Source organism: Gossypium arboreum, chromosome 4 (assembly GCF_025698485.1).
Source record: "Gossypium arboreum isolate Shixiya-1 chromosome 4, ASM2569848v2, whole genome shotgun sequence".
In the NCBI taxonomy this organism is placed as follows: domain Eukaryota; kingdom Viridiplantae; phylum Streptophyta; class Magnoliopsida; order Malvales; family Malvaceae; genus Gossypium; species Gossypium arboreum.
The window spans coordinates 5,475,927-5,500,181 of record NC_069073.1 but is presented as its reverse complement, the minus strand read 5'-3'; the positions used below and the strand labels follow the sequence as shown (position 1 = coordinate 5,500,181).

Sequence of the window (24,255 nt, the reverse complement as noted above, 5' to 3'; positions counted from 1 at the left end):
AATCAAATTCAATATTATATCTCAAATTAGCATTAATTATCGACAATTAAAAATAAATATACAAGTTTTACTATGTTGATCTACTAAAAAAAATTCATATTGATGTTAAATTCTAATCATACGAACTTACCTGGCTAAATTGCAGAAATGTCAAAGTATAGGGGCATTTTAATAATTTTCCGTTCTCCTGGATTTTCCACTCGACCTTGATAAAAAAATTAGTAATTTTATTCAATATATTAAATTAGACAATAAAAAAATTCATTTTATGCAATTCAGTCATTTTTGGAATTTTTAAAAAATTACCCCTAAAGTTCTACTTTTATTCAATTTAGTCCCTAAGCCCAAAACATGCAAATTAACCATTTTTACCCAAAATTGAGCTTATCTCAATGTTCGTGGTATCCAGAAAAACCCATTTATGCAACAATTTCACATTAAGTCCTTGTACTTTTATTAATTTAACAATTTAATTCTTAATCGAAAAATTCATCAAAAATCACTTAATAAAGTACTTTTAAATATCAACCAACATTTTAAATTCATCATTTAACATCTAAAATCAAAATTTACATTAATGACAACATTCAAAATCTTTAGCAGTTTCAAAATCGAAGGTACGGGCTAGGTGGACCTAGCTGCAACGATCTCAAAAACATAAAAATTAAAAGAAACGGGACTAAAACGCACTTACATGCATCAAATAAAACATGGCCGAAAGCTTCATCTCAACATCCATGGTGTTTTCAGTTGTTGAAGAAGAAACCAAAAAAGATGATATTAAATTAACCTTTTGTTTTTATTTTATTTTAATTTAATTTATCAAATTATCATTTTAACCTTAGTTAATAAACAAATAAAACACCAATTTCATGACCATAATTTTCCATCACATAAATATATGGCATAATTACCATCCAAGGAAGGTTTAATTTCACAATTGGTCCTTCAATTAAATTAAATTCTAACTAAATAAACTTATTTACAATTTAATCCTAAATTAATTAGGACTAAAAGAACAATTAATCCAAAAGCTAGTGGATTCAATCATGACACCACCGCTTGGAAAATTTGACCATGGTTTAATTACCATTTAAGTCCCTTTATCTTTATTCCTTAAGCCATTTAATCACTTAAATCCAATAGTGATCAAATTTTACATCTTTTACGATTTAGTCCTTTTTAATAAATAACTATCAAAACGTTAAAATTTTCCAGCAAAACTTTAATACCACCTTAATGACACTCCATAAATATTTATAAAAATATTTACGGCTCGATAGAAATATGTCCTGATACGTCATTTTCTAAAACCACTTGACCTTAGGGTCTTACTATTTGAACTTAATTAATCATTCGAATAGCATAAATTATCAATTCAAAAACCATATTTGACTCGTAAATATTAAATAATAATATTTACGAATTTACTCGTCGAATTTGGTGGCCCCGAAATCACTATTTTCGGTACTATTGAAAAACTGACTGTTACATATAATATACATAACATATAATAATTATTTTTCATATTTTTATATCTAGATTAAATTACATTAGTAGTCACTTAACTATGATTTTTGGCTATCGAACTATAAAAACTTACAAAATGACCACTAAACTATTAGTAATTTTTAAATCTTTATTTTTAATATTTTACCATAGTCATTTTATATTTTACAATTATTTTACTTATAGAGTTTAAAAGTTTTATTTATAATGTAACAAATGTTAACTTTTAGTAAAAATATTTAAACTCTATAAGTAAAAAATATAAAATATAATGTAGCTTTTAATTTTATGTTGTTAGTTAAAAGAAGAATGAATCCCACATTGTTTAGGAACAAGCTGCAAACCTATTGATGAGTTTATATATACACATATCTCATATCCCACATTACTTAAGAAAATAAGGGAAATAAGACCTTAGGTCTATATAAATATCTGTTTTGTCAATTTTATTTTCATATTAATTGGTGACAAATTAAAATAAAAAAAAAAGGTGTTGCCACTTTGGTCTTTATAAAGGCTTATTCTCGTAAAATTTCAAAAAAATTGGTCCATTTTTATAATATTTAAACATAACTTTTTTGAAAATTTAATTCGAGAACGGGCAAAAATACGCACACTTCAGTGCATTTTTGCTAACACAGGGTAAAGCGCGCGTCCCCGTTAGTGCGTTTTTTTGAAATTTCCCTATAAAACCCTTCCATGTAGACGCATTTTGGGGTTTTTCGGCCCATTTTAGTAAATAAAGTTTAAAGTGAACTATTTTCGTAAATAAAGTAGGAAATTAGCCTCTCTTTTTTTAGTAAAATGGTCATAATAATGGGAAATCGATACTACAAAACATTTACAACAATCAACGATTCTTAGGGCTAGTTTGACAATGCTTTTGAAAAGTGCTATGGAAAAGTACTTTTGAGAAATGTTTTTGAAAAGTTTGGTTTAAAACTTGAGTGTTCAGTATTGCTATTTAAAAGTGCTTTTGTGAAATAAAATGTCCATTTTAGACATGTTATTATCAAGTAACAAATATGCAATTAAATAATATTTAAATTAGTTAATATTATTATATTTTAGTAAAAATATAAAAAAATTATTATAACTTGTTAATATTTTAATATATGAAATATAAATTTTAAATATTTTAAGCAATAAATATTAATTATTTATAAAATTTAATTAGAATATATAAGCTATATTTTAAATATTTAAATATAACCATTAAATATTTGTAATTAGTGTTTTAAATTTTTTATTTTTAATTAATGATTTTAACACATTTATAATTAAGCATCAAGAAAAAAAAAGGGAAAGTACTAAGTTATTGTAGGGGTGAAAAAGTAATTAAACATTAAATGTGCTTTTGGAAGAGGAAAAGCTAAAAATTTTAGCTTCTCATTTTCAGAAGAGCTTTTCCGACAAATTTCAGCCAAAAACAATTTGTTTAGCATAGTTTTTCTTTCAAAAGTGTTGTTGAAGCTAAAATTGCATTTTTTAAGCAGTGCAGAATAGACCCTTAATGTTACTTAGGTTGTCTTTGGATCAATGTTTTCCGGTGCGTTGCAGGTTTTAGTGCAATTTACTCTCTTATTCTCACCACTCTCAAGGTTGTTTGGCACTCCCTCAATTGAGGGAAGGTACCTCCCCGGTCTTATTAAGAAGCAAGATGTTTGAGGATATTTAAACGTGTTTTTCTTTTGATTTAAGAGTTTGAAGGAATTATAAGTAAAAGGGTACATTGTATAAAAAAATAATTTAGAATTTTTTATTCAAAAAATAATTTAAAATTTGGATAACCTGAAAGAAATCTAACCAACACCAGAATAGAATAAGCAACAGTATTGTATTGGTCCAAACAACTTGTGGATGAAGCATGATAGTGATATACTAATCCTCCATAAAATAAATAAGTTAATAAAACTCCAATTGTTTTCCTTAAAAGAACAGTAATACTGCAATATTATCCATTTCTCCTGGAGTCCATCCCATAATATTTTTATATATATATATATCTATATATTCTTTTACAGCCGCCTTTTTATCAATTCGGAATGATCATCATCATCCATTTCCAACATTGTAAATATTTGGAAACACAGCCTATAAAAAGTAAAGAGAAGGCATAGCAACAATCCCAAATTAGTGTATTTGACTTTTGTTATACATACACACCTTGCTCTGCTTAGGTTTTCATATAGATGGAAATGGAAGATGGCCGCCGTGTCAACCACCTCCCTCCAGGCTTTCGATTTTGCCCTACCGACGAAGAACTTGTTCTTCACTTTCTCTACCCCAAGTCTCTCCGTTTACCTTGCTATTCCAACATCATTCCTGAACTTGATCTTCATCGGCTTCACCCTTGGGAACTAGATGGTCAGCTTTCTATACGTTATATATATTCTCTCACTGTCATGTTACTATTTCAGCATATATATGTTATGTTCTGTAATATGGCTTTGTTGATTGAATAGGGAAGGCGTTGATGAGCGGTAAACGGTACTTCTTCTTTAGCCAAAAGATGGAAAATCGGGTCCTGGAAAATGGGTATTGGAAGCAATTAGAGATGGAGGAGCCAATCTTCAGTGGTGGTTCAGGGAAAGTTGGGGTGAAGAAACTCTTTGAATTCTACATTGGTGGGGCTCCATTTGGTATGAAAACAAATTGGGTGATGCAAGAGTACCATCTTTGTAATTGGGGCTCAGCTTTTTCATCACACTACCCTAAAACAAAAGGAATCAGAAAACTGGTAAGCAAGCAACTTCCCTTGTCTATTTTGATTGTTAGTCCCTAGCATGTTCATCATTGAACATATTTCTAATCAAGGTGGAGTTTACCTTCTTAGGATTCTAATAAGTGGGTTCTATGTAAAGTTGAAGAGCATAAGGGCAATGCTCAGAGCTTCAACTACAGTGATGAAGATGGAAGTGAGCTATCATGCCTTGATGAAATGTTCTTGTCATTGGATGATGATCTTGATGATATATCTTCCTCCCATTTCTTGTGAATATATATATAATTTGCTAGTTTTTATATCTAGTTTTGCTGTTTTGTTATTGTATAGAGTACAAAGAAAAATAAATGTTTTGTAGAATGCTTTTTATATATATATATACATAAAGTTTATAAATTTATGTAATATACATATGATATTGTTGCTTTGGAGAGTGCATCTGAGCACAAACACCAGACAGATGAACTTAAGACATAGCTGTTCCAAATGTTCTAGAATTTTGGCCTACTTAACAAGAGAAATAGTCTATCAAAGCCCCAAGAGACCAAGTTTGTAACTTGAACGTCTCATGCCCTATTGGCTCTTCCATCTTACAAGAGGTCGCTCATTTTCACTCTCCTTTCTTTTCAACATTTGTTTTTTTCTTACATCCATTACATATATATGATTTGAGCAGCGGAACAAAAGCCAGTCACTTAGGACGTGCTCCTCTCCCAAACCAACAAATATATGTTGGGAAAATGATGTTTGGGAGTTAAACCAAAGAAGGGATGTGAATGCTAAACTTGTAAAATACTGTAGTGAAATGTATATATCTATGGGATCTATGATGTTTGCCTACAAAAAAAAAATGCATGTTCATTGTCATACTTCAAATTTTATACATGACTTGATAGAGATCGATTAATCTCAATCAACAATGATCGGGCTTTTTTTTTTTTTTTCAATTATATTACTATTATAATGCACCATGGATGTTAGAGGAGAGATTCTCTCTCATGTGTACATGTTGTATTTTACAGAAGCGACCAAATGGAGGCAGATCTATTTTCCGGTGGAGAGGGTAGCAAGGGTTGAGATTGAAAATGTTTAATATATTTTTATTGGAATTTTTAGACTTTATAAGTATAATAAATTATCAAAAATAAATATATAAATTAAATTAAATATTTTATAATTGTTTAAATTTATTTACGGAACTTAGAGAAATACAATGTAAGTGTACCGAATATTAACCATAAAAAAAAATAATTTAAATAGCTTACTAAAATAAATAAATAAATAAAAGTGCAGTAGACCAACGTGGTTCACAGCTGCCCTACCCGTTCCTGAGCCGACTGAGGAGGCAAGCCAGACTAGATCGGTCTTTGTTTGTCCGGTCCAGTCTATAACTAACCTTTGGGCTCTTACCTTGTTTGGGTTCTAGCTCAAATAAAGTTTGTCCGGTCCAGTTCTATAATTACCCATATATTATTTTCATGCACCTTTAAATCATGTTTATAAATTATTAGAAAATGTTGAGCCGAGTTTAAATATGATATTAATATATTTTATGTTTGTTCAAATCTAGATTAGCCAGGAATTGAGCCTAAAATTTTGTTTAAACTTGTTCATATTTGCAAAAAACTAACCCAAACCCATTTTAGGCCTACACATAATATTTTTTAAAAAATATTTATATTTTTTAATATTTAATAATTTATACATTTTTTATTTATCAAAAATTTTTATAGTCATCTTAATATAATTTTAATGTTTACATTAGAGTAGTATTATATATTTAGTATAAATTTATTTATTTTTAATGTGTTCTAAATTACATAATATATAAAAATAACATAATATAAAATATTATAAACTGAAAACGGGTCAGGCCAGACTTAAGCCTTAAATGTTCAATCCTGAGCCCGGTACATATTTAAATGAGCCTAATTTTTTGCCTAAACCTATATTTTGGGCCTAATATTTTTGCCCAAACTTTCTCAAACTTTGGGCGGACGGTTTGGGTGGATAACCCGATCAATGAACAACTCTATTTTGGCTACATAAAAAAAAAAAAAGCTTTTTGGTTGTCGGTTTGTTTTAGGTTCTTATGATTAGTATTAGGTTGGTGATAAGGGTGTTCAATCGGTTAACCGACCCGAACTAGCATTAACCGAACTTTTTAAACCTTGGACTTTTAACCAAACTGAAATTTTTCAAAAAAAAAAAGTAATCGAACCAAACTTTTTCGATTAATTCAGTCGGTTAATCATAATTTATATATATATATATATGTATGTATGTATATTGGTTAAAACAAGTAAAAACATATAAAAAATTAACCAAGTTAATTGAATATAATATATGTAAAACGTATATAAAAATATAAATTTTCGATTAATTAACCGATTTCGAACTAAATTAACCGTTAACCGAACTTCCAAAAAATTATTAAACGACCTCAACCGAATTAATTTGATTAATCGACTAATTAATCGAATTAATTCGATTCGGTCAATTAAATCAATTTTAGTTAAAATTTACACACCCTTAATTGTTGATGTGTTTTGCTTTTAAGGTTGGATTGGATGGGAAAACATGTGATCTACATAGAAATTATAGCGAGGTGGTGACTCGTGCCGTCATCACCTCTTCTTGTGGGCTTGATTCCTTCTCATTCGTGTTCCTAGTAATTTGGTAGTGACATTTCACTCTAATATCGACTCATTTACCTTTTTTTTAATAGTAAAATAAATTTATTTTCAAATTTACCCTTAGTATTTATATGATTAAATCAATAATATATTATATAATATTAAATAAAAAGATTTAAATTAAATTATATTAATTATATTATCACTGAAATATAGAGACCAGAGCTTGACTCGATTTAAAAGAAAATTTAAATCTAAGCTCATTTTTCGTGGTTTAGTCTACTACACAATGTGGATGGTCCAATTCATGGACAAATTTACTCTTATATATATATATATATATATATATTACAATATTATTAATTTTAATATCTATTGTTAAATATTAAATATTAAATATTTTATTATATTCAAGAAATATAAAATATGAATATATAATAATTTAATTTTAAACAATAATTATTTTAGTAACCCTACTTTAATATTATTTTAATATAATTATACAATTACAGTAATAAATTAGTTTATTAAATTTTAACATGATTTATGTTAATAACTTTTTTAAATAAATATAATTTATTTAATTTTTATAAAATTAATATTAAGTAAATTATTATTTTTATCGAAAGGTAAAATCACCATTTTCAATCTATTCCTTAAATCATTTTACCTAACCTAATGCTATACTTATCACTTCAGTTCAATCAATCAATCATTTTTATTATTTCTCTATTCCATTCTCACCGCGTAACTATTATATTATTACTCTATTCGATTTTCATGAACCAAACATGCATGTTTGTCTATGATAAGACAAATCATTTGGCTTATCCTTAAAGAACCAGTCGTGAACTAATCATGTTTGTCTCGAGCCAGTCATGAACTATCCTTTATGAATATCATTGGAGCTATTGATAACTCTAGAATATAGAGTTTTTTCAACACTTTTAAACTAATAATTCATGCAAATTTTGAGTGGTTAATAAATAAATTTTGGATTTTTTGTTATAAGTCTGTCATGTTGGATAATACTAAGACAAATTTGTTATTTTGATAATTTTATATGCTAAACAATTTTACAGTTTTGAAGCTCACCTATTGAGGCTCAATGTTGTAGCCTTTCTACCGCATAAGCTATGCAGCAGTGGACAGATGTATTGTCATCCAGAAGAAGTGAATATATGTCTTACGGCTGAATTCACTAGAGAAGAAATTGTGAATCATCAGATCAACCCCAACAAATCACCCAGACCATATGAAATGTGGACACTCTTTTTTCATAAATACTGGAATATTATTGGGAAGGATGTGGTCAATACCTGTTGATACGAGGGATATCAGTCAAACCCATTAAGTGTTGACCCCAAAGATTGATAATTCTTGCAACATGACTCATTTTAGACTTATAAGTTTCTGCAATGTGATGTATAAAGCGGTATTGATGGCCATTGTCAATAGGATAAAGACTATTCTTCCACAGTGCATTAGTGAAAATAAAGTGGCTTCGTTCGTGGAAGACAAATTACAGATAACATCATGGTGGCTATGAGCTTGTTTATTCTATTAAAAGAATGAAAAAAGAAAAGGAGACAAAAGAAAATTCGCGCTGGAATTATATATGAGCAAAGCTTACGATGGGGTGGGATGGAGATTTGTTGAAAGGGTTATGCAGAGAATGGGGTTTACCGTAAACTAGATTAATCTCATCATGAGATGCATGTCGACGGTGACATACTCGATCATCTTCAATGGGAAAGTTCTTGAAATTTTACTCCCTCAAGAGGTCTATGATAAGGCAATCCGTTATCACCCTTTCGTGATATGTGCAGAAGGTTTATCGATCCTTCTTAAATAGAATATGACTACGGACAACGGGTTAGGCATTCAAGCTTGTCGACAGGGGCCAATTGTTAGCCACCTCTTTTTCTCCGATGATAATCTTTTGTTTGTCAAAGCTTCTCAAGAGTGTGGGGAAAGGCTTCTAAATATGTTTAAAATGTATGAAGATCAATCGGGACAAAAGAGCAACAATGAAAAATCAGCTCTCTTCTTTAGTCTAAATACTAAGGCACAAGAAAAAGAAAGGATCCGCAGATTATTTGGAGTCCTAATTGTTGAAAATCCAAAAAAATATCTTGGGCTTCCTACGTTGATTGGAAAAGGGAAGAGAAGGACCTTCAAAGGCATTGTGGATAGAGTTAGAACAAGAATTAAAGGATGATTGAAAAAAATTCTTTTAAAGGATGATCGAAAAAAACTCTTTCTTTTGGGAGAAGAGAGATCTTTATTAAAGTAGTTCTTCAAGCAATTCCAATATACGCAATGCAATGCTTCCTACTCATAAAACCTCTTTGTGATGAGATAATGAATGCAGTAAGAAGGTTTTGGTGGCACAAAAATGATGAAGGAAAATGAATACCTTGGCTCAAATGGAACAAAGTTTGTCAACCAAAGAGTGTAGGGTGTTGTTCCAATAGGGTCGGAAGCGTGTAAATTATTGTACTAAAAAATTACACAAAGTTCAATTCCCAGGAAAGAGAGGTGGATCACAAGGATCTCTTAAGTACCAAGTCTTTCCTTAGTCAGAATATCATTTCTATCGTAATTTAATAGTACAATTAAATACTACTATTATACCCTCAAATATTGAAAGAAAAATAGGACAAGAAAAAACACAAGAGTTTTAACGAGGTTCGTAAATTATACCTACGCCCTCGGCACTAACACCGATGATAACTTTATTATCTCCAAAATATTACAAACAAATAGAATTCCTTAAGAATTCTTAAATGGGAGAAGAGAGAAAACTAAGAGAGAAAGATTGGTTGGGATAGTTGAAATGAGAAATGGTTAGGCCTATTTATAGTTAAGGTTCAGGGACTAACTTGCAAATGGCCTAAAAAATTAGGGACCAAAATTGCAATTATCCCATTCAAATTTAAACTCAACTTGCCAACCACTTTTTACTTTCTTCTTTCGGTGCCAATTGCACCTTCCACCATTTTTGACTTTTCAACAATCTCCACCTTGAAGATTTGATTAGGATAATCACATCTTCACACACTTCCTTCAACTCCCCAAATTTGATAAAGTTATCTTTTGTAGTGCCTCCAAATGCGCTCTTGAGCGCCATACACCTGAACGTGCTCAAATTCTCAGGATGTTAATCAAGTTCAAACAATGATTAAAGTTGATTGTTGTTACCACTTTGGTCATCATATCTACGGGATTATCTGCCGTCGGAATCTTCTGAAGTAGAATTTTTCCTTTTTCAAAGACTTCCCGCACAAAGTGATATCTTACGTCGATATGCTTTGTTCTTGAATGATAGACTTGATTTTTCACTAAATGAATAGCGCTCTGACTGTCACAATATAGACTAATGTGACTTTGAACAACTCCCAAGTCTTTCAACAATCCATCAAGCCAAATAGCCTCCTTAATGACTTCTCAGAATCGCCATATATTCGCCTCAGTAGTAGACACACCATCAGAGATGTAAGGTAGACTTCCAACTCACTGGGGCTTTCGCAAGAGTAAACAGATACCCGTAGTTGAACGACGTTTATCTAAATCACCAAAGAAAGTCGAAATCAACATATCCAACTACAAACCGACCAAGTGCTTCATCCTGCTCAAAATTAAACCAACGTCTACGGTTTTTCGAAGATACCGTAGAATCTATTTCACAGCTTGCCAATGTCCTTTTTCAGGATCATGCATATACCTGCTCACAACTCCAACAGCTTGTGAAATGTCAGGCCGCGTACACACCATCGCGTACATCAAACTCCTAACTGCATTAGCATATAGGACTTTTGCCATATATTCTCTTTCTTCTTCAGTTTTCGGAGATAATTGAGCACTAAGTTTCAAATGAGAAACAAGTGGGGTACTTACATGTTTTGTGTTTTCATTTACACCAAAACATTGTAATACATTTTTCAGATATTGCTTCTGATTCAAACAAAGCTTGCCTCTCTGTCTATCTCTACTTATCTCCATGCCGAGAATCTTCTTGGCCTCACCTAGATCTTTCATCTCGAACTCTTGATTCAACTGAGCCTTCAGCTTATCTATCTCCTTTTGGCTCTTCGAAGCGATTAACATATCATCAACATACAAGAGTAGATAAATGAAAGATCCGTCATGCAGCTTCTGCAAATACACACAATTGTCATATTTGTTTCTTGTGTACTTTTTCCTTCTCATAAAGCTATCAAATCGCTTGTACCATTGCCTCGAGGATTGCTTCAATCCATATAGCGATTTGTTCAGCTTACAAACCCAATTTCTACTACCAGCATCTGTGTATCCTTCGGGCTGAGTCATATAAATCTCCTCTTCTAACTCACCATGCAAGAAAGCCATCTTAACATCAAGTTGAGCTAGCTCCAAATTCAACTGTGCTACTAAGGCCAACAAAATTCTAATGGAGGAATGCTTCACAACAAGGGAAAATACATCATTGTAGTCAATTCCCTCCTTCTGAGCGTAGCCTTTAGCTACCAATCTTGCCTTGTAGTGAACATCTTTCTTGCTAGGAGATCCATCTTTCTTTGCGAATACCCACTTGCATCCGATTGCCCTTTTACTGTAACATCCCGAAATAGGGCCTAAAAGGAATAGTGGTTGCGAAACCACAAATCTGAGGTAGAAAAATTTATTTTATTATTATTTTGAGGTTCATGGTATGATTTCATGATTGTGTGAAAATTTCGTGATGAAATTCTATGCATAAAGTGCTTAAGTTGAGGTTAGGGACTAAATCGAATAATTTGCAAAACTTGCATTTTAGAAGTTTTTAGTATGAAATTACTTTGGAATATTAATTAGGAGGGTTTAAATAACAATTTGACCAATTTTAAGTTCATGGACAAAAATTAGGACATGGAAGGAATTTTTGAAAGTTTAGTAAGGAGGGGTAATTTGGTCATTTAGATATTAAATGAATTAGAAAGGGAAAAATAACACAAAAATGGTCATCTTCTCAATTAGTTTCTACCGATTTTTTCTCTCCTCCATAGCTGGGGTTTCTTCAACTTTCAAGCTTCATAGTAAGTGATTCCAAGCTCCGTTTTTAATGATCTTTACGTTTTTTGAGTCCCGGTAACTTGATTAAGCTTATTCTAGCAATAATTCAACCTAGGGTTCATATTTGGAAAAATACCCATGGCTGAAATTTGTGTATTTTGGTGTTTTATGATAGAATATGAGGTTTTAAATTATGTTAAACAACTTATGCTACTCGATTTTAAGTGAAAACGAGTAAAAGGGCTTAAATTGGAAAAAAAATACCAATAGTCATAAGTATACGTTAGAGTGTGATTTTGATATTGCCATAGAAGGGAAAAATGATAAGCATGTCATAAAACATAAGAAAATAGGATGAAGTTTAATTTACGAGCCTTGGGGCAAAAGTGCAAATATGTGAAAGTTTAAGGGTAAAAATATAATTTTGCCAAAGTTTGGGTCAAGGACTGTTTTAATAAATGTGAATATTAAATAAGTTAAATTTGCTATTATAGATCAAGAAGAACGAAATTCGGGAGTAGATCGGGGAAAAGAAAAAGTAAAGGACTAAATTGTAAAGTTTAGTCACATTTTGTATCAAGGTAAGTTACAGTAAATAAATGCAATATTCTTTTATTTTACATTATTATTGTCAACTTCCAGCATTTATATATTTATGTTATGAAAATATTTAAAGTCGAATTTAAGGTGAAGTGACAGAGGAAAAGTGTTAGAAAGCCCTGTTAAACCCTAGGAATGTTAGGATATTAGGGTTGACAGAGACGAAACAAAATGAGCCATGTAAGTCCATATTAGAAATATGGCTTTGGAGACAGGATTGAGCCATGTAAGTCCATATTATATATGGCATTGGAGACAGGAATAATTCATGTAAGTCCATGTCAAAGACATGGCATTGGCGAGATATTGATAGACAGAAGCGACCTAGTATCCTTAGTATTCGAGTGGTTCAACGGGTCAGGATACGAGTTAAATTAAAGTGAATTAACAGCAAAGGAAAAGTAGATTATACTTATGAAAAAGGAAAGGTCAGGTAAGAAAGAAGGTAAGGGAATAAAGAAGAAGACATAAATTGAGAAGTAAAGAAATTTATGATGTTAGATGATATTATGCATAATTATCCATTATGTTGAATGTTGTGATTTATTTGCTTGTAAGCTTACTAAGTCTAGTGCTTAATCTCTTTATTTTCTTCTTCTTATAGTACTTATCTACTCACTCGGGGATCGAAGGAAACGTCGGAGGCCGATCACACTATCAAAGAAATAACTCGGTATAATTAGACGTTTTGTTTTGGATATGGCATGTATAGAAACTTAGCTACTTTTGGTATAATATGAACAATGAATGATGTGTAAATACTTGCTAGTGATTAGCTAATAAAATAGCTGATGATATACATGTTTATTAATATGTATGATTGAATGGTAATTATCACATGAAAATTATGAAAAAAATGTGAAAGTAACCTAAAAACAGATTCAAGTAATAGAAATGCCGTAACTTTGAAAAATCACTAAAAATTGTAGAAACATAGTTTGAATATTAATAATATATAAAATTAAAGCTTATTATGTATATTTTCTTATGGAATAAACAAAAAGGATAAAGGTATTATATTTTATGAGGTATCTGAGTTTTAGTGAAACAGGGTCAGAGCGATTTCTAGATCCCCTATTTCAAATTTGGAAATTCACCATAAATTGTAAAAAAAAACTAATTAGAAGGTGTACTTTATATGGTTAGAATCCTTTTTGAATCTAATTTTAAGAGAAACAAACAGCTTAGTCATATGAATTTTGTACAGGAAGAAACATGGTTCGTAGTAAGAAGAGGTCAGTGCAGTCGAGTTTTGAAATAGGGGAAATTTTAACTAATAAACTGTACTAATTGGCTAAGTCAAAAATTCTAGAAAAAAATTAGTAGATATATACATGAGTCTAGTTTTAGAAAAAATTGACGGATCTTAATTTTGAGTTTTGAAACTCGAGAAATGAATTTTTAAGCAACCATGATGCAGAAAAATAGTTTATTCCGAAAATTAAAATAAGTGGTTTAGAGTTGTTTAAAAGGTAAGATAAGTTTAGTAACACCTCAAGCTTGACTCCGGTGACGGTTTCAGGCGTTGGGGGTGTTACATTTATTGGTATCAGAGCAGGTTTAGTCGATTCTCGAAACAGTTAGTGTGAGAAAAAGTCTAGCTATACATGCTGTATGGCCCAAATTTTGCCCGGGGCCCAATAAAACCAAACCCAAATAAACATAACTCAACTACCCAATTAAAACCCAATACCAAACCCAAAACTTAGCCCAAAACACTAACCCAACCCAAAAAAAAAAAATCAAAAAAAAAATCAAAAAAAGAAAAAACCTAATCTCACCTACTCCATACCATAATTAGCCACCCACCCCCATTTTGCTCCATTTGCCTACAAAAGAAAAGACAAATAAATTTTTTTAAAAAAAAGAAGAACAAGTGGTAAAAGCTTATAAAAAGTCACAATCTCAATGTAAAAAAAAGGGGGGGGAGGATTGGAGAGAGGAATTATTGTATTTTGGGAGGGGGGGAGGATTGGAGAGAGGAATTATTGTATTTTGGGAGGAGGGAGGATTGGAGAGAGGAATTTATTGTATTTTGGAGAGAAGAAAAATTTTTTTGAGATTCAAGAAGAGATTTTTTTTTTTTGAAATTCAAGAGGGGTTTTTTTTTTTCTTGGGGAACAAAAAAAGAGCATTGTATTACAGATATATTTCAGAAATAAAAGAGCAAAAAAAAAAAAAAAAGGTTACATTTTTTAATTTTGATTTCTTTTTTTCTTTTTTTTCATTTTGATTTTGCTTTTAAGCTTCAAGAACAAGAAATAAAAGAAGAAGAAAAGAAAAGGAGGGGATTGTGAAGGCCTGCACTTTAACCCGCTTAACAGCCTAATATGTGTCTTTTAGTTGAAAATGGGAAATTGTGCATTAGGTCCTTCCCATTTGCGCAAACACTCAATCATGCCTCATTTATTCCTTTTCTTTTAATTTGGCTTTGATACTTATGTATATTAGCATTTCGATCCCATTTCTTTTTACTTTATTATTTTACCCCAAATTTCTATCTAGAGTTCAAATTAGCCCTTTCTCGTCCTTTTCTTTTATATTTTATCTTATTATTTAACATTATGGTATTATAATTGTATTTTATTTTCTTGCATATTATTTACTATTATTATTATTACCTTCATTTCATTATTATTATTACTATTGCTATTTTTTTGTTGTTTATATTTTTATTTATATTATTATTATTATTATTATTATTATTATTATTATTATCCGTGACTATTATTATTATTTTGTTATATTATTGTTATATTATCACTATTTTTCTTACTATTATTATTACTACAACTATTATTACTATGATTATATTTTCTTTTTATACTCATTTGCTTATTACATCATTAATTTTATATCATTACTATTATAATAATTATTATCATTACTTTTCATCATTATACATATATATATTTTCTTTTCTCTATTTTATTACTATTATTAATATCATTATTACTATTATTTTTATTTTTATTTTTATTTTTATTACTACTACTGTTATTTTTATTAACATATTTTTACCATATTATTATTTCTTTTTTTTATATATATATCATTATTGATATCAACATATACTATTATTATTAATGTACTATTATTTTCTATTTATTACTATTATTATATTTTTACCCATTACTCTTTAAATACACTTGCTTTACCTTTTACTCTTCACTCATTATATATGTTGTTTACTTATCTATATATTCACATACATATATATAATTTCACACATCATTCCAAGATTTTTATTTGTATTATTACTATTAATATTATTATTATCTTCACTATACTAGCATTCTTTAGTCTTACATAATGATTGTTTATTTATTACTAGTTTTTTAAACTCTCTTATTTCCTAGCTTATTTGTTATTATCTTTTTATTCGTTTTATTCATTTATTTGTTACCTCAAAATAAGATTTTTTGCAAATAAGGCAATGCTTGGTGTTTGGAAATTTCGAGAAAGTAGTACCCTAACTTATTGGGTTGCCACTTTTCTCGTTGAATTCGAATAATTAAGCACCCTTCTAAGTTTTTTTAAAGGTTTTCTAAATGCAAGCTAGTATCTTGGAATTTCAAAGCAATATGTCCTAACTTATTGGATATAGCGTTTTGTTGCTTGAGATAGGAATTTCAAAAAGGATAACTTAATGTTAATACTTTGACGCTAGTGAATCCCAATTTTCAAAGTTAAAATATTTTAAAGAGGACTACATCTTAAATTTTTCTTTCTTTCGACATTAAAGACATTTGATAATCAATTAGGTACCAACTTTTGGGCGTTACGAGGGTGCTAATCCTTCCTCGTACGTAACCGACTCCCGAACCCGTTCTTTTACTTCGTGGACCAAAACTAATGATTTTAAAACAAAATGTTTTAAAGGTGATCCAATCACACCTAAAAAGATTGGTGGCGACTCCCGTTTTCATTTTTAAAATCGATTCCCATTTTCCAACACCACGATTTGAAAATGGTTTCGACGACTTAGCGACTCATTGGGGACGTAATAAGAGAGTCGAGCCATGTAATTGATTATCTTTTGTCTTAATGTCGAAATTAAAATTTTAAAATTTAATCCTCTTTGCATTACATGTGTTTGTATTATTACATGCTATATTTTGATCGCATTGCATTTTGCATGACCGTTGTGGTCACACCCTTAAGTGGGAGTGAGAAGCTACGCCTTCGTGAGGTTTTCGCCTCCGTGCAGGATAGTGGATCACTTTCGGGATACATCCGTACCTATGGTTTCGTGAGATTTTCATCTCCGTGTAGCCATAGGAAATGTATTCCCGAATTGAACTCGATTCAAATGAGCCTATAATGGGTGAGGATCGAGGAATCTGCTGGTTCGGGTACCTCAAACTTTAGAACCAACCCCATGTCGAAGGACCGTATAAGCCCAACTTGGACATCACCCTTATAAGTTATCGTTGAAATTTATTGATATCATGTGATACTGACTACTTCTTTTCTTTTGTTTGCATGTCATTTTGCATTTATAAAGGTATCGATTCACGGTCAGTTTCTAAGTTAGGAAGTTTTATTATGGAAAACGGACTTCTTGATAGAATGGAGGACAACGCCGATGTTCATAAATGGTCAGACCAAACTCAATTAGAAAAGGGAGACAGTATAGCTATAGGATATGTGTCGGAGCTGCCAGATTATACTCGTATAAGCGTTACACAGAATAATCTCCAAGAGCTTAAGGAAATTTGAGATCAGTGGGGCAATGGGACCAAGCAGTTATTCTATGATAATTACGGAGATTTACCTTGCTTACTCAATATTCAGGTAAATGAGCACTTATTCCGAGCCCTTGCTCAGTTTTAGAACCCGACGTACAGTTGTTTCACCTTTGGAGAAGTAGACTTGGTACCTACCGTGGAGGAGTACACCGTCTTACTTCGTTGTCCCAGGTTTCAGAGTGATAGGATTTATTCTCCTGCTACTTGTGTCCCTGCCTTTTGGAAAAAATTAATGGCCATTACGGGGATGAACGAGCAGTGGGTCACGGCTAGAATTTAAGAGAAAGAATTTAGAACTCGAAAAGAAGATAGAAAAGCTTGAGGAGGAGAAGATGTACCTAAGTCTAGATGTCGACCTGCAAAAGAAGGAGGTTGAAAAGGTTAGGAAAGAAAAGATGAAGGTCGAGGAAGACCGAGATGATTTAAAAGAAAAGTATAAGAAGTCACACGTATCTTTGAAGCAAGTAGGGTTAGGAAGGTCTTTAGAACAGTGACAGAAAGAAGTTCAAGAGGAAAAAGTTAGAGCCGAATACTGGGAGAAGAAGTGCCAAGAAACTCGGTCGCAGAATTTGACATTAGAGAGAGAGAATAAAGGGCTAAAGACTAAGGTAACTAAGCTTGGAAGATCTCTTCGTTGGCATAGAAACCATGATCCTACGGTCGAGTTAGAAGAGCTAAAAAGTAAGGTTGAAGATTTGGGCGGCATTGCATGGTAGTGAACTTGGATTGAGCACTCGAGGTGTAAGAAGATTGTCTCAAAGAAGAGCTCCATCAAGTTAAAGATCAAGTCGAGATAGGGATTACATTATTGGGAGGCTATAGCCCGGATCTAAGAGGTTCTTGAATATGTTCGAGACTTAGAGTACGAAATGATGCTTTGAGTATGATGCAGAGTCGTGGATAAAGGTCGAGAGTTAGCCCTTTTATTAGATAAAGTTAGAACTTTGGGCATTAGGGCAAAGGCGTATATGTAATCCATTTATATGTAAAGATATTCTTTTTCTAAATAAAGTTTTCTAAATGAGATTGAATCGAGATCGATACCTTTTTGCATTCATGCATTTGCATTACATTACATCAAAGAAAAGAAGATGTTGATTCAAAATTCGATTCCTAAATAGAATAGTTTGTCATAAAGAAACGAATTTCTTGATAAAGTGGATTATAGTGCCGTCGTCTGAATATAGTCCAAGAAAATACGACGAGAGAAAGCTGATAATCCACGGAGGAATACATGATGCAATTGGCAGAGATTCAAGCCAACAAAGGTTATCCAAGAGCATGACGAGAGAAAGCCAGAAGTCCACGAATGAATACATGACTTGATGTAATTGCCAACGAAGATTATCCAAGAGCCGGCACTTTTTGATGAGTATCATGAAGACAAGCGAGCAAGAGATCGAGGCTCAAATTAAGCAACAAGGAGCTAGCGAAGGCATCTTTTAGAGAATTTACAGGATTCAACCATGAAGAAAAGATCAGCGTTTACTTGGACTATGAAGAGCAAGACCGCATATTTAATCTATTTTCATGTAAAGAAATCTGTTTTATGGAAAAGTTATTCTAAGGGAATTGAATTCCAGATCAACATCTCCTTTTATTTTGCATTCATGCATTTGCATTGCAACATATCACATGTATTTAAATCCATAAAAAGAGCCTAATTAAGGTTAAAAAGAGAAAGAAAGAGAGAAAGAGAGAAGAGGGTCACGGTTGAGCGAAAAGAAGACGCTCCCTTACATATCCTAGACTTTTGTATCAGGAGGGATAGCTTACCTAGAGATGGGGGTGTTTGGAAATGAAAATCATTCCATCAATTCCATACATGAGGAAAGGACTGATTAAGGAAGCTTCGAGGGCATTCGTCCTTACGAGCCAGAGAGCTCTCTGAATAATTGGACTGCGGAAGACCTTCTTATAGTCTTTAGGAATTTTTCAGAGTAATTCCCGAAACATGTCTATTACTCTAGGGCCTAGGAGTAGTAAGACTACATTTTTGAAAATAGGCCTATGTTCATCTATTATTATTTAAATAAAACATAACTTTGATCAATCTTAAACAACTATTGTTTCATTTCATCAACCAATATTCCTTAAATTTTGGCAATCCTTATTCTTTTATTTGTAGCACATAAACAATCATTCTTAGATTCATTCATTTTTTGTATATTCTTTCATACCCTCACAGGCCTCTAGATACCAATGATATGAGCACTAATACTGCCGCTCCTGATTTCTCTTACGAGCAAGACATGTGTTTAGAGGAATCTCAAGATTTTGAAGATGTTCAAGATTGTGACGTATCTCTCGATCTGTTAATAATGTTAAAGCAGGAGGAGAAACAAATCATGCCACACGAGAAAGAGACAATAGAGAATATAACCCTAGAGGAAGGGAAGGAATTGAAAATTGGAACACTGATTACCGAGGACACAAGGCATAGTCTGGTTGAGTTGCTTCGAGAGTTCAAGGATATCTTCGCCTGGTCATATCAGGACATGCCCGGATTGAGTACTGACATTGTAGTACATCGTTTTCCGATAAGGCAGGATTGTAAGCCAGTCCAACAGAAGTTGCAGAGAATGCAACCGGACATTGTTCTAAAAATAAAAGATGAGGTTAAGAAGCAGTTCAATGCAGGGTTCTTACAAGAAGTGAAATACTCCGAATGGGTAGCTAACATTGTACCATTTCCTAAGAAAGACGGGAAGGTACGAATGTGTGTTGATTACAGAGATTTAAATAAAGCTAGCCCCAAAGATAATTTCCCTCTGCCACACATAGACACTTTGGTGGACAACACAGCAGGATATTCGTTGTTTTCCTTCATGAATGGTTTCTCAGGATACAATCAAATAAAGATGCATCCAGAAGACATGGATAAAACCACCTTCATGACCTTATGGGGCACCTTTTGCTACAAAGTAATGCCGTTTGGACTGAAGAACACAGGGCCAACATACCAACGGGCCATGGTAAATTTATTCCACGACATGATGCATAAGAATATTGAGGTATACATTGATGATATGATTGCCAAGTCGCATACAGAAAAAGGGCACATTGAGGTCTTGAGAAGATTGTTCTTGAGGTTGAGAAAATTTCAGTTGAAGCTCAATCCAGCAAAGTGTACCTTTGGAGCCAGATGGGGAAAGTTATTAGGCTTCGTAATTAGTGAAAAGGGAATTGAGGTTGACTTAGACAAGGTCAGAGCCATATGAGAGTTACCTCCACCACGTACTCAGAAGGAAGTTCGAGAATTCCTAGGAAGGTTGAATTACATCGCTCGGTTCATTTCACAACTAACCGAAAAATGTGACCCTATCTTTCGCCTCCTCAGAAAGTACAATCAAGGTACCTAGGATGAGGAATGCCAGAATGCTATTGAAGAGGTCAAGCAGTATCTGTTGAATGCTCCGGTATTATCTCCACCTAGCCTAGATAAGCCGTTAATACTGTACTTGTCAGTATTCAGTAATTCCATGGGATGTGTGCTTGGCCAGCATGACGAGTCAAGGAAAAATGAGAAGGCAATCTATTATCTCAGTAAGAAGTTTGCTGACTGTGAGATGAGATATCCACCGATTGAAAAGTTGTGTTATGCTTTGATTTGGACAACTCGGAGATTAAGACAGTACATGCTATACCATACCACTTGGCTCATCTCAAAGCTTGATCCATTAAAATACATGATGGAGTCAACAGCTCTGAATGGAAGAATGGCGAGATGGCAAATTTTGCTTTCAGAATTTGATATAATTTATATAAGTCAAAAGGCTATCAAAGGAAGTACGGTAGCAGATTTCTTGGCCAGTAGGGCTCTAGAGGATTATGAGCCATTGAACTTTGATTTTCCAAATGAGGAGTTGATGTGTATAGCAACGGCCGAAGATTCTTCTTGAAAGCTCAATTTTGATGAGGCTTCTAATGTAGTCGGAAATGGAATTGGGGCAGTCTTGGTATCCCCGAATGGCGATCACTACCCTTTCATGTGCAAGTTGGACTTTGATTGCACGAACAATATGGCTGAGTATGAAGCATGCATCATGGGACTTCAAGTAGCTATAGAGCGAGGTATAAAAACCCTAAAAGTATATGGAGATTTTGCGTTGGTAATTTATCAGCTTAGAGGTGAATGGGAAACAAGAGACCCTAAATTGATCAATTATCGAAAGGTAGTTTTGGGGTTATTTAAGGAGTTTTATGACATCACCTTCAATTATCTCTCACGAGACGAAAATCAGATGGCAGATGCTTTAGCAACCTTGGTCTCAATGATTAAGGCGAATAAAGAAGAAGAGATAAGACCAATTCAAATGAGTGTCTATGAGGCTCCAACACATTGTTGCAACATTGAGAAGGAAGAAAAGAATGATAACCCTTGGTATCAGGATATATTACGATATGTGAGGGATCGTAAACACCCTGAACATGCCGATGAAAATGACAAACGAATGTTGAGAAGGCTAGCTTGCGACTATGTCTTGGACGGGGATATCCTATACAAGAGAAGGAAAGACCAAGTACTTTTGAGATGTGTTGATGCCGTGGAAGCTAAGCTAATTTTAGAAGAAGTTCATGAAGGCGTATGTGGGACACATGCAAATGGGTTCACGATGGCTAGGCAAATCATGAGGTTTGGCTATTATTGGGCCACTATGGAAGGGGATTGCATCAGTTACACCAAGAAATGCCATAAATGCCAGATTTATGGAGATAAGATACATGTACCACCTTCACCTCTACATGTTATGACTTCTCCATGGCCATTTTCCATGTGGGGCATGGATGTCATTGGACCAATATCACCGAGAGCTTCGAATGGACATCGATTTATCTTTGTAGTAATTGACTACTTCACAAAATGGATAGAGGCCACTTCTTACGCAAATGTGACTAAGTCCGCTGTGAGTCGATTTTTGAAGAAGGAGATCATTTGTCGGTATGGGATGCCTGAAAGAATCATATCAGACAATGCATTGAACTTGAACAACAAAATGATAGTAGAAGTTTGCGACCAGTTCAAGATTAAGCATCACAATTCTTCCCCCTATCGTCCAAAAATGAATGGGGCAGTAGAAGCTGCCAACAAGAACATTAAGAAAATTGTGGGAAGATGACTGAGACCTATAGAGATTGGCATGAGAAGTTACCGTTTGCACTTCTGGCCTATCGAACATCTGTCAGAACCTCTACTGGGGCAACTTCATTCTCGTTAGTTTACGGGATGGAAGCAGTATTACCTATTGAAGTAGAAATACCTTCTCTTCGAATTTTAACTGAAGAAAAGTTAGATGAAGCTGAGTGGGTTCAATCCCGGTATGACCAGTTGAACTTGATTGAAGAAAAAAGGCTAAAATCCATTCGACATGGTCAGATGTATCAGAAGCGAATGTTGCGAGCTTATGACAAGAAAGTTCGACCAAGAGAATTCCATGAGGGAGACCTTGTACTGAAAAAAATCCATCCTATTCAAAAGGATTTTAGAGGAAAATGGATGCCGAATTGGGAAGGGCCGTATATCGTGAAGAAAGCTTTCTCCGGTGGTGCATTGATCTTAGCAAAAATGGATGGGAAAAGTTTACCTAATCCAGTGAACTCGGACTCAGTTAAAAAATACTTTGTCTAAAGAAGAAGAGAATCTAAGGTGAAAACCCGCAAATGGCGCATTGAAAAAATAATAAAAAAAAAAAAAAAATGGAGAGGCCAAGGTGAAAACCCGCAAAGGGCACCTTGTGACCAAAAGGGTTTTGAGTTGAAAACCTGTAAGGGCAGCTCAAATTTTGAAGAGTACACATTGATCTTGTTGCAAAGAGCGAAGAATGCTACAAACTGGGGCATCAACAGAGTACTTGGGATCTTTTAAACACATTTTGTGCTCAAGAAAAACTTCATGGAGCTGGTGTATAGGCACTCAAGCGGTGATATCTGGAGGATCTAACTTCTATCTTGTTTTCCATCTTTAGATTCTATTCCTTCCTAAAGATAGGCCTTCGAATTAATTTTCTTTGTATTCTTTCTTCTTAATTCATTCAAATCCAATTATTCTTAAAGATTTATTCATCTTCCATGTTGCATTGAAATAATGATAGATGAACTAAATATGTTTACAAACGAAGTTTTGCGTATTACTCTGAAATTTCTAGACAATACAAGAAACTAAAACAGGACAATTGTTCGAGAAATTCACGCAAGTAAAGGATGAAGGAACTCGAGGAATTTCTTTCATCCAGTCTAAAAGGAAAATGAACAAAATCAATGATTCAATTTTAAGAAAAGATTGTTTTACAGACATCCTCAGTGGATCGTAGCATTGGAGGAAGGGTACAGGCCTACAGGTTGAGCAAGAATAATGCTTTGGAAAGATAAATGAAGGAATGAGTGGTGACGTCTAGGATTGGGGTCATATTCGTAAAATTTTACATCATAACATGTTTAATTAGGAACATCCAACTCATTTCGATTGTGGCATCCTAATTATCAGGCATAATCATTCTACAGGATGACGCGCCTTAATCCCTTAAGCAGTAGGGTAATAGGCCACACATAGCAGATCTCGCCTTCAGATGTTTATGCTGAAGCGGATCCAAGATGGTTTGGTATCCTTGTGTTTACAAGGAGCAAATCGAAGACATAGCTGATTTGTCTTTCACGTGATTACGATGAAGCAAATCTAAGATGATTTGTCGTCTCTGTATCGTCAGAGAAAGAATCAAAGTTTGGCATCTTCACTTTGATGAAGAGCAGACACATGGCAGATCTCACCTTCAGATGTTTATGCTGAAGCGGATCCAAGATGGTTTGGCATCCTTGTGTTTACAAGGAACAAATCGAAGACATAGCTGATTTGGCTTTCATGTGATTACGATGAAGCAAATCTAAGATGATTTCTCGTCTCTGTATCGTCAGAGAACGAATCGAAGTTTGGCATCTTCACTTTGATGGAGAGCAGACACATAGCAGATCTCACCTTCAGATGTTTATGCTGAAGCGGATCCAA

At 33.1% G+C, this 24,255-nt stretch overlaps 1 protein-coding gene across 2 annotated transcripts; it reads left to right on the top strand.

The window, feature by feature from the left end:
• Positions 1 to 3,533: 3,533 nt before the first annotated feature.
• LOC108465913 (NAC domain-containing protein 104-like) lies at positions 3,534 to 5,411 on the top strand. Of its 2 annotated transcripts, none has more exons than XM_053027285.1 (3): positions 3,534 to 3,876; positions 3,975 to 4,249; positions 5,257 to 5,411. In XM_053027285.1, exons 1-3 carry the CDS (start codon positions 3,702 to 3,704, stop codon positions 5,299 to 5,301), a joined length of 495 nt encoding a protein of 164 aa, XP_052883245.1. In that variant the 5' UTR covers positions 3,534 to 3,701; the 3' UTR covers positions 5,302 to 5,411. The 2 variants fall into 2 exon arrangements, with proteins under 2 accessions (XP_052883245.1, XP_017621783.1); XM_017766294.2 differs by lacking the exon at positions 5,257 to 5,411 and adding an exon at positions 4,346 to 4,630.
• Positions 5,412 to 24,255: the final 18,844 nt, after the last annotated feature.